The following is a 15,962-nucleotide window of genomic DNA, read 5'->3' as shown; positions in this document are numbered from 1 at the left end:
GCCTAGGGCCCAAACACAGTTGCATTTTATAATGCAATTGTGACATTATGAATTAATTAAAAACTGATGATAAAAAGTTCTAATGTATTTTTAAATCATTTTTTAGAAACATCAAATGATAAAAGAAACGCTCGATATTTTATTTACTTAGAAATTAGAGAATAAACTGAGATTAATAATTTTTCTTAATTAAAATTCATCAAGTTATCTAGTAAATTTTATTTTCATTGTTTACATGATTGTATAGTTTTTTTTTATTATTAATGGAATAGAAAAATATAGTTAAAAATAAGTTTTTATGGTGATGTAATTCAAAAACTGGTTAAATCAAATGGCCAGATTCAGCCAAATCGCCCAATCCTGAATGACTGAGCTATCTTTACTCTTTTATTACTTGATTAAAAGCCTATCTTGGGTGGGGTAACAAGAAATGGAGAACGCTACATGAATTAAATTATATATTGAAAGTTTAACTTATAGGCCTTCCTACAATAAGCTTACTTTTCATTTCATTGAACATAGCATACACTTCCGCAAGAATTATCCCCACCATGTGCAGTGAGCAACATCTATCGTTCTTCCATGTTGAATCTGTTCCAAGATTCCTGGAGACAATAAAAATCAATGGCCTTGGAACTTCATTCCTTCAATGATTAAGATAAGAAACATTCTTCATAGATAATAATGTAATATACAATTGCGATCTCAGTAAAACGTAAAATGTAGTAAAATGCTCACCATCAATCTTCCCTTACATTAGCCATCTCAAAGTAAAATGCAGTTTTGGTGCGATAAAACTAACCAAACCAAACCCAGACCTCAAACACGAACATATCACACCAAAGATATACTTAACAGGTTTCATCCAAGTCTAATGCATTTTTTTTTTAATGAGTTTAACGAACTTCCCTTTAAGATACAAATTTTTAAAGGCGTATCAGTCAGAAGACTTATTTTTTATTTTATTTTTGGGATAAAATAATGATTTGCTACTAAAACACACCGAACTTGAGAATGTAAAAAGATGAAGCGGAAAATGGCGCTAAGATATTTAAGAAAAACTAAAAATTTAACTTTCTTCAAAAATCATTTAAATTCATATAATTGTTTTTCAATATAATTAATTGTTCTTTGGATGATTTAGTTGAAAACTGATTTTTAAATAATTTTTTATTATATATATATATTAAAAAAAGGATAAAGTATAGTTTTTTTTTTCCCAAAATTTGCTAAAAATTTTAAAAATATATTTAAACTTTATTTTGTTTCGATTTTGTCCCATAAGTTTTCAACTTGCATCAAATATATTCCTGATGGCTAATTTTTCAAAACAATTAAGATCAATTCAACAACAATTTCACAAGAATAACTTTCAGCACAATCAAATCTGACATAGTTATCATGCATTATTGCTGGATTTGTCATAAATATTTTGAAAATTTAAATATTTGATGCAAATTGAACATTTTTGGGACAAAATAAAACTTAGGATATTTTTGACAAAATTCAAGGACAAAAATTATAGTTTACTAAAAGAAACTACTTTTATATGGTAAAATTACGCTAAAAGAGAAGAGTATAGAATATACGTTTATATCTAAGAGAAATGCTAAGGGACCATCAGACTTTATTATTTTTTGCCATCACTTAGCCATCAACTCAATTCTTTTAGTCTAATTCTGTTAGTCTTGTAATCACACAACATACATTATCCCATATTTTTAACCTTGATGGCTAATTGATGGCCAAAAACAATAAATTCTGATGGTTCTCTAATATTCCTCTATATTTAATACTTGAAGTCAATATAAATCATAACAATTTTCAAATCACCATGACAACAAAAAGAAATTTTCAAATCACCTCCTATTTATGATCATAAATTTCAAAAAGTTGCATGCATATAAAATATTTTTTCAACTTAAAATTATCACATCCTTCATTATAATATATTTTAATAATTTACCCAAACAAGATTAACCTCTGGGAAGCAGCGTTTTTTTCCACAACAAAAATCAAGTTACCAAACATTTATTTTGATTGTAGGTTGAACATGCATCCGTGTTATATATATATTATATATATAGATGGACAAAGAGGACGAACCTTTAGAAGATCAAAAACCTTCTCACAAATGTACTTCTGTTGAATACTTGCTCCCCGCTGCTGCAGCTTGTCAGGATGCACGAAAAGAGTTGCTTTGCGATAAGCTTTCTTTACAGCGCTGGTGGCTACTATATCTGTTAAAGGAATTGGTTGCCAGCCACTCTCGGGCCCAAGGATCTGCAAAATAACAAAGATTTGGCAGGGGGGGGGGGGGGGGGGGGGGGGCAAAATAGTAAATTTCCTCAGCATAATGGATCCATAGAGGGAAGCCAATGGTTTGGAATTAAGATAACTAAATATATTTATGAGGTTAAAGCAAGGCAATATTTGGTCGTATTTAATGAGTGACATTTTCTAATAGAAAACATCGAATCATTGATGCTTATTATCAAATACAAAATGAAAGCTTGTCCCAAAATAATAGGGATGAGATTCATGAACAGTAGGAAAAAGATATCTATGGCAAGTTCATATGCTATCCATCATCAAGGAATTATAACTATTTGGAATGTTAACACATACATATTGTAATGTTGAAAGCAATGCCCTCAAGTTTCCTGTCTTCCCACTGGACCACCTTTTAACATCAGCATCTAGAGCTTCTGCTATCCTCTGCACGACACAGGATAAGATTGTGCAAGACAATGTGAAACATGGGAAGCACACAGCTTGTAAGATGTTACTTGTTTATCTATAATTATTATTTTTTGGAAGAAAATGATTTGATAGCAAATTACATTTCTCTCCTCTTGCTCCTTCTGAACAAGACGATCACGCATATTTTTTTCCGCAAGAGCCTTTGCCTGCAGTATCCCAAAAGCAATAGAAGTGATAAATCCAGACATCCAGTCATTTGATATATGAACAAATAAGTATCCCAAAATGAAAAATCTGAGCAAACCAAAAACCATACCACACGATCCCCTATTCTCTGGTGCCTCTCAGACCTAGCTTTACATCTTTGAGCAGAATCGCCACTAGCTCCATCATATAAATCAATAGAATCTCGAACTTCTCCAAGCAAATACAATTTGTAGAGAATCAATAAAAATTGAAGCAGAAAATACTATTAAAAAAAGGAAAAAGGAAAAAGAATAAAGAATAAAGAATAAATGTAGCTAAGAAGAGTCAGCTGTAGCAAAATATTTAACATCACATACCACCATAGCTGAAAGATTTTGATTGGAAGTTTTGTTTCGCTCCATTATCTCTGGAAGCACCAGAATACTGGTCTGACTTGTCATGTTTATTTCTTGCTTCAGAGGCAGCCTTCTCAGATAGTGCCCTCTCTAGGGCACGTGCACGTGCCTCTGCAGTTGCTCTCTCCACAGCAGCACGTTCAGCTTTAAGTTTCACTTCCATAGCGGCCTTCTCGGCTAGTGTCTTCTCATTTGCTTGACCAGTAGTTTTTCCCGGCCTTTCTCGCACATCGATGTTTTTCCGCGCTTCAACAGCAGCTCTCTCCAGAGCAGCCCTCTCTCTGGCATCAGCAAATGCCCTTTCACGAGCTTCACGAATTGCTCTTTCTACAGCTAATTTCTCCTTTTCTCTTTCTCTTCGTCTTACCCTTTCTCTCTCCTTTCCTTCATCAATTTTCTTGAGGTCTTCCTTTTCCAGCTCTAGCTTCTGTGGATTAGCTTTGGTTTCTTCTGCTTCCATTGTCACAGGTGCTTGATGGATCTCCTGTGGACTACTCTGAATTGTTTCGACCTCCTCTTCTCCGCTTGATTTCAATTCAGACATAGTAGGTATTTCACACACTTCAGTATAGTCAAACAAATTTTCCTCATCAGAGAACTTAGATCGATTCTCATGTACCTCTTCATCTGATGTAACCTTAGCCTCCTTTGTGTCAATGCAGAATTCTACAGGCTCAGCAGTTGTTTCTTCATCATGTGATGCCAGATTGCAGTCATTTTCTGTTGATTCCAAACATTTATCATCATTTTGCCTACACTTCACGTCAGTTTCACCAATATTTGTATCAGCTCCTTCGCAGATGACTGTTGCACTTGCACCTTGCATTTTAGTTACTCCTTCATTGAGTTCAAGGACATCTTGATTGGAGACAGAAGTCTCGGCTGCATGTTCTTCCAAGGAACTGCTTCTTGCCTTAACTGATTCTGGTTCTTCATCTTTATCTTGTTGGAATGAAGCATCGTGCGCAACCATTATATCATCTTGCACATCATATGGATAAACCACAGGAGTTACTTTGAAAGCTTCATCGTTTTCAATAATTGTATCAGCTACCTGAATATCGTTTAACTTCTCAGTTTCATTGAGCTCATTGCTAGAACTAGTTTCTGTTGACTTGCCAGCTCGAGCTTCCTTTGCTTTTGTCTCCATGTAGTTAGGATCAATCTGAGCCACTCCAGTTATGTCCACCGACTCCTTGTTATCTTCCATTTCCCTCTCCGTTTCTTCCACCAGAATAAACCCTCCTTCAAGTTCATCCTCCCTTGTTATGGTGTCTTGAACCCTTTCTTCTTCATCTAAATCATTATTCTTTGAAACTCTTTCAAAAATTTCTTCCTCATCAAGAACATTATCCACAATCTCCTCCTGTATTTCCTGCACAATAATGTTGCTGCAATTATTCTCGGTGCCTTGTCTTTGACAAAAATCTTCCGTGTCTATACTTTTTTCCAAAAATCCAGCTTCGTCCATATTCTTTCTGTCCTCTAAACATGCTGAGTTCTGTATGTCTCCTACCATACTTTCCAAGTATGAAACATGAGGACTGAATGCTATTGTATTGTCTTTCTGCCAAAACAACTCCTCCTGCTCATCGGACAATTCAGTATTCTCCTCGATGGCTTTCTCAACCTCACCCAGCTGCTCAACAGCTCTCACATTTTGTTTACATTCTTCCACCTCAGGGAATGCTTCTTCCATTTTTCCATCATCATCAGGCTTGAAAGCAACTTGTTTTTCATTTCTCGTTATTAACCCCTGCTCATCCAAGTTGCATTCGAGGTCCTCTGGATCATGGACTGGTGTAACCATGTTATCAGCTTCACCATCTTCATTTACCTTTAATTTCTTGTCTCTCGCTCCACTATCAAATGCCACTTGAACCAGCTTTGTTTCATCTATAACTTCTTGACACCTATGTTTAGTTTCATTGACATGTTCTTTGTGTAGGCTTGCTCGATTAGCTGCAGCTATTTTTAGTTGATTACTATGCCTGGTTTCACAGGCAAGTTCCTCACCTGCACATGCTTCATCACCTACCCGGACCTTTTCTTGTTCCCTATATCCCTTAACCACTTCAATTGTATGGCCAGACTCTTCTGGCTTCTCATAGTCATGATCTGTGTTCTTGTTATGCGGCAATTTCTTACTAATTTCTGCCTCTTTAGGCTCAACAACCTTTGCATTATGATCAGCTTCTTTGTGCTCGACCTCTTCCAAACGTTTTGTTTTAGTTGAATGCAATTTCTTCTGAGCTTCATGCGCAGAAACAAACATTTCTTTAGCCCCAGCATCTGATCTTACTCGCTCTTTCCTCATTGGCCTTCCTACCTCAGAAGAAACTTGTGGCAAAGCATCTGTTTCTCCAAATGTTTGCCTCATCCTAATCTCTTCCATTTTCATTGTTTTATATTGGACTTCAGCCTCCTTTTTCACATTGGCTTTAAGGTCAATATTAGACTTCCGCTTCACACGATCAGGAAAACCTTTCTTTCTTCTCAATGACTCTTTTGCGACCTTCAATCTTAATTGAGCCTCTTCTATTGCCTTTCGTAAAGCAGCTACAGAAGCGGCAGCCTCAGAATTTGAGTCTACCAAATCATCCAGGTATGATGGTGAATCAGCACGGGAAGCACCTGTAGGCGAGTCACTTTTAGATGTCTGGCATTTGGTTGCTGCTGATCTCATAGCATCAAGGTTGCTACTATCGCCTGAGATATGGTCTGATGGAGGAACTTTGATGCGATGTGCTCCATTACTTCCACTGCTAGTCTCACATGCATAAAAAAAAAGATCAACAGAACTGGATCTATTTTTAACTTTTACTCCATTGTTGGAGGACTGTTTCTTGGCAATATCAGATGAAGCACCAGTTCGATATCCAACTTCCTTTGTCCCTTCATTATAATGATGATTACTGGAATAAGCATCCTGTGCAGCTGGTGTGGACTTATTAGCTCTGTTTATCTTCACTGGATTGACTTCTTCAACCAAACAAGTATAGGCAGGGATAGGATGTGCAATATGAGTTGTCCCCTTCGTTCCATCTTCACTTCCCTGGTTAACTTTATGATATGACATATTGATCATTTTGCCATCATTTGATGACCGTGATACCGCTGGAATTTCCTTCGAATAATTAGTAGTGTCTCCCCTGTAAGATTGATCATCTCTATTGGTTTTGCTCCTGCAGAATAATAAGTTAAGAATAACATTATTATAAATGTCTGCATTCTACGTTCTAACAAGATTATTAGCATTTATTTTATTAATTACTACAAAAGGCAGGGTCCCCAACCCCCCTCCCCCCCCCCCCCCGGGCCAGCGTCGCCCCCGAAAAAAAAAAAGAAAAAAGAAAAAATCTTCCCAAATGACCAGTTTATGAATCTGCTACTCTGCCTAACATTCAAAATGCTCCAAATATATTTGGTTACAGACAAACAGTCCCACAGGACCCAATGAGATCAGATCGCATTAAGGTCAACTGGGCCCATAACACAATTAATGATGTACAATATTTCCAGCCAGGCCAGGAATTCATTTTGTCCTACTTAATACCACAGCATTTATCAAGACATATTTAAAGAGATATAAAGTATAAACAGTCGCCTTTCTAGTCAGCTGCCTGAACTTAATGTAATTAAACTGTAAAATGAAGACCTGTATATTGTATAATATACTGTAAAACAGCATGTTTATCTTAGCCTCCTCACAGTGGCATCTGGCTACAAAGCACGTACAGATTCCAAATGCAGGAGCCTGAACTTCCACTAGCTAGGTTAGAACAGTGTAATCAAAGATGGTTCAACTAGGGACCTTGACAATGCATTTTTAGTAATTGTGCTTGAAAAGCTACTTAAATCAATGAATAAATTTCGAAATGATAATCCTAGTCTATCTCAAACCTTAGCGAACAAGATATTCTCGAATGGAAGTATAGTGAAAGGAACCGCGAAATGGATCAACAAGTTAAACAAAGTATTAGATTCGAAAATTGAAGTAACAATCAGAATCACTAACTTTGCTATCCACTCAATAAAATAAACTATCAATTTGATTTTCTTCTCTCAGAAGCAAATCGCATGACCGACAAAACGGTCAAAACTCAGAACAAAAATAAAAAGTATCAGAAACAAATTCCAAGCGCAAACATTCTCGATTCGAATGAGGAGTTCAAAGCAAAAACAACAAAACGCATGCTTATAGGACGATTTTCAAACTCCACAGTAAAATCAATAAAAACCCTAACGTATAAGCAAGAACAAGCAAAAAATAAATAAATAAAATAAAACTCACCGCGTTGATGCTCCACTGGCGAAGCTATCCTGCTTCTTCTTCTTCCTAGGCTCAGCTGCCAGCTCGTCAAAACGCACAGCACCGTCCAGGTTCCGGAACCCGCCGAAGACTGCAGAGTAATCGAGCTGCGAGCGCCGAACCTCGTTGATTTTGCTCCTCTCTTCGTTGAGCTCCGGAAGCTCGAGAATCGGAATAGAAGAACCTAGCGATCCTCCTCCTCCACCTCCGGCACCGAAAATCTCACGGTAATCATCGAATCGAGTAGAGAAACTAGGAGCTCTGAGCTTTACCGGAGCTGTGAAAACGCCGTCGTAGGCCGATCTTCCAGCTACACCGTAACCGCTCGATAGCTTCTTCGGTAAAGTTGCCGTCGCAGCTCCAAACTCCATCTCAACGGCTAGGATCGGTTCTAGAAGCTTCTTCTCTTCTCTTCTTCACTGTATTGTTATTGTTGTTGTACTTCTTCTTTTGTGAAGTGATTTTTCCAGAAGAGTGAGAGAAGAAGAAGAAGCACGAAAGAGCGTGTTGAGACTTGAGAGAGAGAGAGAGAGAGAGAGAGATATAGAGGAGTGAAAGGGACTTTTCTCAACGGAATGAGAGGGAAAATAAAAATCGGAGTGTAACCGTCGAAAAAGAGAGCGCAATGACTGTGTTTGTGCGTGTTTGAGGGGTACACGCCACTTGCAACCGGAGACTCTGGTCTCTACCTCGTAGCTGTTCGGCTGTTGCCGTCTGACTGTCAGAGACGTGTGGTGACCGGGTGCTCGGTGGGTGACTTGGAAAGCCCGTCGCTCTAGATTTCAAAAGGAAAAGATCTATAAATTTTGGAGATCAATTAAGCAAAAAACCAAAATATATCATTATAAAACATATAATAAAGAGAAAATTACTTAAAAAACCGTTAGAAATATTAAATCAATACAAAAAATTAATACTAAAATTATTAAAAGAATTAAATTTTGTTATAATATTTATAAAAAATGACCAAATCTTTTTATAAAAACATCAAATATTAATAATATATTTTTGGAGTATTGATGAGCTTATCAGCTAATTCGTTTAGCTGCAAATAATGCTAGGAAAGTTTTTTTTTAAAAGACATTCTAATATTTAAATTAGTTTGTATTGTATATATATGAGTTATGATAATTAGACTTAGAGGTCTGTTATACATATAAGTTGGTCTACAAATTAAACAAGTTGATCCAAGTCCAAGAAAAAAGTACGAGCACCATTCCTTTAAAATTGAGCGCCCAATGCACGCGTTCGTACTCTTTCTCTTCTTCCTCAATCAAAACGCAAACCATCAAGATTCAACCGACATTCGAAACAAAAGACGCGTTCTAACTCCTCGTTAATAGTAGAAGAAATCAATAAGAAAATATACAAATCTCCATCAAAAATCACCAGAAAAAACGAAGAAACATTATTCAAGGTACTGTTTTACTATTCTTCTAGGTTTTTTTCTAGATTGTCTCTGTCATGTGCCTCATCCTTAACCAGCAAAGCATTAAAAGATTTCAAGAAGAAATATACTATCTCCCCCATGTTTTGGGTGTATTTCTTAAATCCTTTGGGTGCATTTCTGTAATCGTTTCTATAATTATTTGGGTGTATTTCTGTAATTGTTTAGAAATATTTCTGTATTCGTTTGGGTGTATTTCTATAATTATTTGGGTGTATTTCTGAAATTCCATTATCTTTAAAACAATTTCAAAATTTGATTTTAGAAACAATGAAAATCAAAAAAAAAAAAAACTAAAGAATAAGAAGATCCAACAAATTTGACAAAAAAATTTGAAAAAAGAAACTAAATCTTCTGAAAAATAAAAGTTATATATTTGCGTATTAATTAATTTGAATTAATTTAAAAGTCTGTTAAAGAGGCACGTGAGCTTTTAGTGGATTTTGTTTTTTTCATACTTGTAAAATTTATAAACGCAAACCACTTGTACGTAGAGATTAATTCTTAGATTTATTATTTTCAGTTATATCTTAACGACTATTATAAATTTTTTGTTATGTTTATTGTGTATTCTCATTATCTGGAGTAACACTTAGTAACGAATAATCATCTTCAAGAGATCTGAAATTTGAAAGATTCAAACTTCAATGAACCTTTTAATTTCTTCTCTCTTTCTTTTCTAATCTTGTAATTGTGGTTTACATCCTACTATTTAATTTTGATATTAATACTTCATTCATCATATTAACTATTCTTTATGAGATACTATTATGAAATTTAACTCTTAATATTTGGTAGACTGTGTTGTGTAAGTACAAGATTTGGAATTGGTCTTTTCATTAAAGTATACTCTCAAGTCTCAACTTGTTTATCGTTAAGCCAACCATGTTGATAGTATTTTAGTTAATAATAGAAGGGAAAACTGCTGCTATAATAAAAACATTTAAGGAAGTCTTCGCCGGTGTGTCGTTTGGTCGGGAATAGTTTCAAGTCCAACACCCAGTAGCAATAGTATATACTATATAAAATTATAGATAATGGAAGTAACGTTATTGAGGGGTAATTTCGGTATATTAAAGTGTAAAATTGTTGGAGGGTTTGTGACATAATAACTGGTAACTTATACGAATGGTTTTTCTTGCGTTTGGTGCCTACAGCTGTCAGTTCATTACTCATCAATTGTTGCCAATGCATGCTTGCTAGCTACTTGCTAATTGCTACTAAAGATGGAATGAAAATTGTTGGTTCATTTAAATATTTATAATAAATAATACATATATAAAATTTACGGGTTAATAAGTTGACTTTATTCATATTTAAACTTCAATAAGAAAAAATTAAGTTGGGTTAATATAATAATTAGTTTATTAGTCTATTTAAGTAAAGGGAAAAGCTCAGTATACAAGCGATTAGGGCTTGTAACTATTACAAGTTTATTAATGCCTAATCCACCAAAACGTATTACAACTCTTACGTCACTTACACGCGCTTTATTCATGCCGTTTCACGTTTTTTTTGTGTCTCTTTTTCTTCTTCTTCTTTCTCCGTGCTTCCTTTTCCTCTTCCTCTTCTTCTTCTTCTTCTTCTTCTTTCTCTGTGTCTCTTTTTCTTCTCTTCCTCCCTCTTTTTTTTATTGAAATTTCTTCTCCTCTTTTCGTTTTCTCTTTCTCCTTCATCAAAATCACTAGAAAAAACGAATAAACATTATTCAAGGTACGTTTCTTGCCTTCTCTTTCTTCTTCTTCTTCTTCTTCTTGCTACACGTTCTTCTTCCTCTTTCTGTTCTTCTTCTTCATTTACGTGCTTTTCTCTCTATTTTTTTTTTCGTTATTCTCGATTTCTATTGTTTTTTGACATCAAGCTCTGAAATCTTTTTTGAAGAAGAAGAAGTAGCAGAAGATGAGGAGGAGAAAGAGAAAGAGTTCTGAATTATGCATTGATTTTGGGTGTATTTTCTTAAATCCTTTGGGTGTATTTTCTGTAACCGTTTGGGTGTATTTCTATAATCGTTTGGGTGAATTCCTGTAACCGTTTGAGTGTATTTCTGTAATCTCTTGGGTGTATTTTATGTAATCGTTTGGGTGTATTTCTATAATCTCTTGGGTGTATTTTATGTAATCGTTTGGGTGTATTTCTGTAATGCCTGCCATTTTTTCTGAAATGAAAAATACACCCATAGATATCAGTAAGATACACCCATAGATATGAGTCAGATACACCCATAGATATCAGTCAGATATCACTCAAATACACCCAAATAATTACAGAAATACACCCAAAAGATTACAGAAAATACACTCAAACGGTTACAAGAATTCACCCAAACGATTATAGAATACACCCAAAGGGTTACAGAAAATACACCCAAAGGATTTAAGAAAATACACCCAAAATTCGTTGAAGTACATCTTATGCATAATTCAGAACTCTTTCTCTTTCTCCTTCCTCATCTTCTGCTGCTTCTTCTTCTTCAAAAACGATTTTACCATGAAAAATTGAAAAAAAAACGAGAAAACAGAGAGAAAAGACGTAAATGAAGAAGAAGAAGAAGAAAACGAGGAAGAAGAACGTGCAGAAACGAAAGAAAAGGAGAAGAAGAAGAGTAAGAGGAAGAAGAACGTGCAGCAAGAAGAAGAAGAATTTCAGAAACCATGAAAATCGAAAAAAAACGAAGAAGAAGAAGAAGAAGAAGAAGAAGAGGAGGAGGAGGAGGAGGAGGAGGAGGAGGAGGAGGAGGAGGAGGAGGAGGAGGAGGAGGAAGAGGAAGAGGAAGAGGAAGAAGAAGAAAAAGAAGACGAAGAGGAACCGTTCGAGTGGGGCGCGTATAGTTACGCTCCATTCAAAATGAGTTAGTGCGCGTGTTAATAAAGTTTGGGTTGATAATTTGTAAAACTTGTACGGCCTTTTTACTTGTATGTGTAGCAGACCCCGTAAGTAAATGTTAAAATTCAAATTCTTTATATATACAGTAATCTATTAATTAATAATAAATTTTTAAATAGAGTTTTGATTTATGATAAATTAATCATTAATTTAATAAATTTAAAAATACGGTATGAGACAAAAAAAATCTTTAATAAGACGAAAGTTTAAGATGTTAGCAAAATTATTCATAAAAGAATAAAATTAAAATTTTACCCACAAATCAAATTTAAATTGATTCACCAGTTATCTTTACTCACTTTGAATTTTACTTTGCATTCCACTAAAAAAATTGTTGGATAAAAAATTTATTAGTACACATTAATAAATAAATATTTCTTATTTATAAATAAATAAAATAAGTGTTAAGAAGAAGAAAGTGCTTACTTTTGTATATCATTTTTTTTCTTAGGTGTAACGTCATATTTGAATGTTAAATAATATAAAATTTAATATAGCATTGCTTTAAATTTATTATGGTATATTTAAATTAATGAACTCTGAGAAAATTAATTAATTAATAAATCCTACTGCTAATACTACATAAACATAATATATTAACCAGCTGCACAATGCAACAAGATGTTTGTGATAATGGCGAATAATGTTGTTTCCAAGTATACACCTTAAAAAGCGTGCTAATATTTGGCCTTTTGTTTTTATCCATATAAAAAAAAAATCAATACTAAAATATATTTTTTACATTAATACTTAAAAAAGATTGTTAAGATGAGTGAAGTTAATTAGTTAAGGATTTTTGGAGTGACGCTATTTGATTTTAAATGGTTTAATATGAAACATTTAATTCAATCAAATGACCAAAATGCATTTTCATATAGTAAATTTGGACAACAGGAGCGTTGATGACTCGAGGGGAATTAGATTTAATTAGATTTGGATTTGATATTAAAATATTACCATGTCTATTTTAACTTAGATTCAAAAGTGTTCTGAAATAAATAAAATTAAATCGAGTATAAAATTAGTACATACAAATTTATAGATTTTATATATTAAAATAATAAAATTTTATATTTAAAAATTAAATTTAATAAATATTATATTATATTTATATCAAAATAAATTATTTTAAAATAAAAACAATACTATATAATATAAAAAAATTAATTAAAGTATAAAAATATAATATGACATTACTAACTTCATTATAACAAAAACTTTAAATCTGCCTAAAAGATCTAAACATAACCCAAATCCAACCCAAAAATAATACAAAGTAAAAAATGACAAATCCAAACTTAACAAAATATATGTTGATTTGGATCGGATTTCGGAATAAACAAAATCTTAAATCCTCCTAAAATTTACTAATATATATATATATATATATATATATATATATATATATATATATATATATATATATATATATATATATATGAGATTTTGTAATAATTATTAAAATATAAGAAAATGTTTTTTTAATTAAATTCTCTTATTTTGATATAAAAGAAAGACATGTTTTGACACCATTTTTATTCCGTACAAGAAAATAGTTATTTACCTACAAAAGTCATATTGAAAAAATATATTAAATGCATAAAAATTTAAAAAATATTTTAAATACATTTCTATCAAAAAATTATAATTTATATTATTTATAACAAGTTAAATTAAAATAAAAATTAAAAAAACACGTACGATAAATATATTATTATTCATGTTGATTGAGCTCCACTTCAGTACAAGTTTTAAGTAGAATATCTGAACATGCATATGCGCAATAATTGTTAATAATTAATAAATCTATGCAAACGATAACAGTAAAAACAGCAGAGTTTGGTTCACAAGACACAGAAAAGTAGCTTCACAAAGGTTAGACCCGTGTTGTGAATCAGAAACCCCAAAGAGGCATTTGGTGTAAAAAACTAAAAATGCTATAATTTAAATGGGACCACTAATTGTTATATATGAATTACGAAGTTATGAACATTGAAATATAAATTGGCTTTTTATATTCTTTCGCTACGTGAAAAAAAAAAATTGTACTTCTACTCCGACTCCAAAAATGTGGTTGGCCATTCATCATTATCGTCATTATGAGTGATCTTGAATTTCAGGGACTTAGATTATGATTGATTCACCAAAAACAAATTATTTCTGTTCTTTTCTGCAATCTAATGATGATCGCTTTCCTTAGGATACGAAATAAAGCATGAATATAACATGAACATGAACACAATCTAATTTACTTTGACTTAGATTATGCTAATATTTGTTTATGAAGTATTTTCCTCCTATATATGGATATAGCTAGCTAAGTCATTTTGACCACCATTGTTTTATTACATTAAAATTTAAAAGGTTATATGTTCAATTCACAATTTTTTTTATTAACAATTAGTATTATTGCATGAGAATATTAAAATTAAAATACCATATACACATTTGGCATAGATTTGTGGGAAGATATATATTTTGGAAAATGATTGAATGCCGTTTTTTTTTTCTTCAACATGCTTGGAAGTTTAATCCCATGAAATTAAATGTGACTATGTGATACACTAATGTATTTTTAATAATAAAGTAATTAATTAATTCAAGCGCTTTTTTTTATATGGAAGTAAAAGTAGTGATATACCTTAATATTGTAATTTTTGGTGTTTTTCAAAAGTGTGAAATATATACAAATCGAATGGTCTAATTTTTTATGTTTTAAATTTTTTATTTTTTTAACAGAAACTCCTCGATCCGATTTCTGTACTCTCACAAATTCTTCGGTCTGATTTCACAAATCCTTCAGTCCGATTTTTGTATCTTCACAAATCAGACGGTTCGATTTTTGTACTTCTCACAAATCGAACGGTCTAATTTTTGTTTATCTAATTAAACAGTTTTACATTTGAGAATAATATCTCATCAACTCACATTTTAAAAAAACACCTACTCCAATATCAAAAACAAAATCTGCGGAATTGAACCAATTTTATCATACAAAAAGCCCAAACTCATCTAAGAGCCGAAGACATTCAAACTTTGTTTACGATAGTATAATACAATTTTTTTTATAAAATCTCAAATACGTAGTTTTATATATATTAATTGATTTTTAATGTACACGTAATATAATTATGTATACAAATAAAATAAAATATAATAAATTTTTAAAACCAGATACATAGTTGGATATTTGAAATTCATAATCACATGTCACAAATTAAAGTTCAAACGGGCAATTATAAAGGCAGCTAATTGATAAGATTGCTATTAGGTCCATAAAAAAAATGTCAAAGCTCTATGATGATGGCTTTTTCTTCCTTTAGCATTGTCCTTCTTTTATTCTTTCACTCCTTTTAAAACAAAAAGAATGAACTAAAGTATCTTGTGTAGATCCTAATTCTTATTCTAGATCTACATGTTAATTAGTTTAAGGGAAAGGGGAAAAAGAAAAAGTTATATATATGTTCAATGCATTATCGGCATGCAATCTTATTGTACCTAATTATGATATGTTAGGTACTTCTTATGTGTAAAGCAGTTGTCGCTGTAGAGATGAGAAAGTAGATGATTCAAATTAAACAAAAATTGTTGAGGCTTGACGTTAGTTACTTAAAATTGCATTTTTTAAGATAGAAACACATTAATAATAAATATATAAATTTATTTATTTGTGAGAATATAGATAGAAATAAAATTTTTTAAATAAGTTTTATGTGCTTGCATAGGACATGGTCGTCGCATAGCAAACTAAACATAAATAAAATAATTCGAACCATGTGGGAGCAAATCAACATGTTTGCTGCTAGTTGTAATTTGTGTCACCCAATATATATTTTTTTTCCTTATTCTCAAAAAGAAAGATAAATTATCAATTATTCGCAAAAAGCTTATGCATCGACAAAGTAAGAGAAATTACTTTAGGAGAATCTTGAATTAATGATGACATACATTAGTTGATTTCAATGCCTAAAGCAGCAAAAGTGAAAGATAATATTTCTTTCGTTTTAAAAATGAA

The 15,962-nt window shown here is 32.5% G+C and overlaps 1 protein-coding gene across 1 annotated transcript; it reads right to left on the bottom strand.

Annotated features, from left to right (window-relative positions):
* Window positions 1–327: 327 nt before the first annotated feature.
* On the bottom strand, window positions 328–8,360 carry LOC130936635 (auxilin-like protein 1). The gene is made up of 7 exons (XM_057866729.1): window positions 7,600–8,360; window positions 3,267–6,490; window positions 3,020–3,117; window positions 2,844–2,909; window positions 2,629–2,718; window positions 2,107–2,283; window positions 328–605 (listed from the first exon to the last, which is right to left on the bottom strand). Exons 1-7 carry the CDS (start codon window positions 7,986–7,988, stop codon window positions 570–572), a joined length of 4,080 nt encoding a protein of 1,359 aa, XP_057722712.1. The 5' UTR covers window positions 7,989–8,360; the 3' UTR covers window positions 328–569.
* Window positions 8,361–15,962: the final 7,602 nt, after the last annotated feature.

This window comes from Arachis stenosperma, chromosome 6 (genome assembly GCF_014773155.1).
Source record: "Arachis stenosperma cultivar V10309 chromosome 6, arast.V10309.gnm1.PFL2, whole genome shotgun sequence".
Classification (NCBI taxonomy): Eukaryota; Viridiplantae; Streptophyta; class Magnoliopsida; order Fabales; family Fabaceae; genus Arachis; species Arachis stenosperma.
The sequence above is the reverse complement of the archived record's forward strand: the minus strand, read 5'-3'. Positions and strand labels throughout refer to the sequence as shown.

Coding starts and splice junctions, on each gene's coding strand:
- LOC130936635 (XM_057866729.1), bottom strand. CDS start 7,988: ATGGAGTTTGGAGCTGCGACGGCAACTTTACCGAAGAAGCTATCGAGC. Junction 6,491..7,599: donor GCCAGTGGAGCATCAACGCG/GTGAGTTTTATT, acceptor ATTATTCTGCAG/GAGCAAAACCAATAGAGATG. Junction 3,118..3,266: donor AAAATCTTTCAGCTATGGTG/GTATGTGATGTT, acceptor TGCTTGGAGAAG/TTCGAGATTCTATTGATTTA.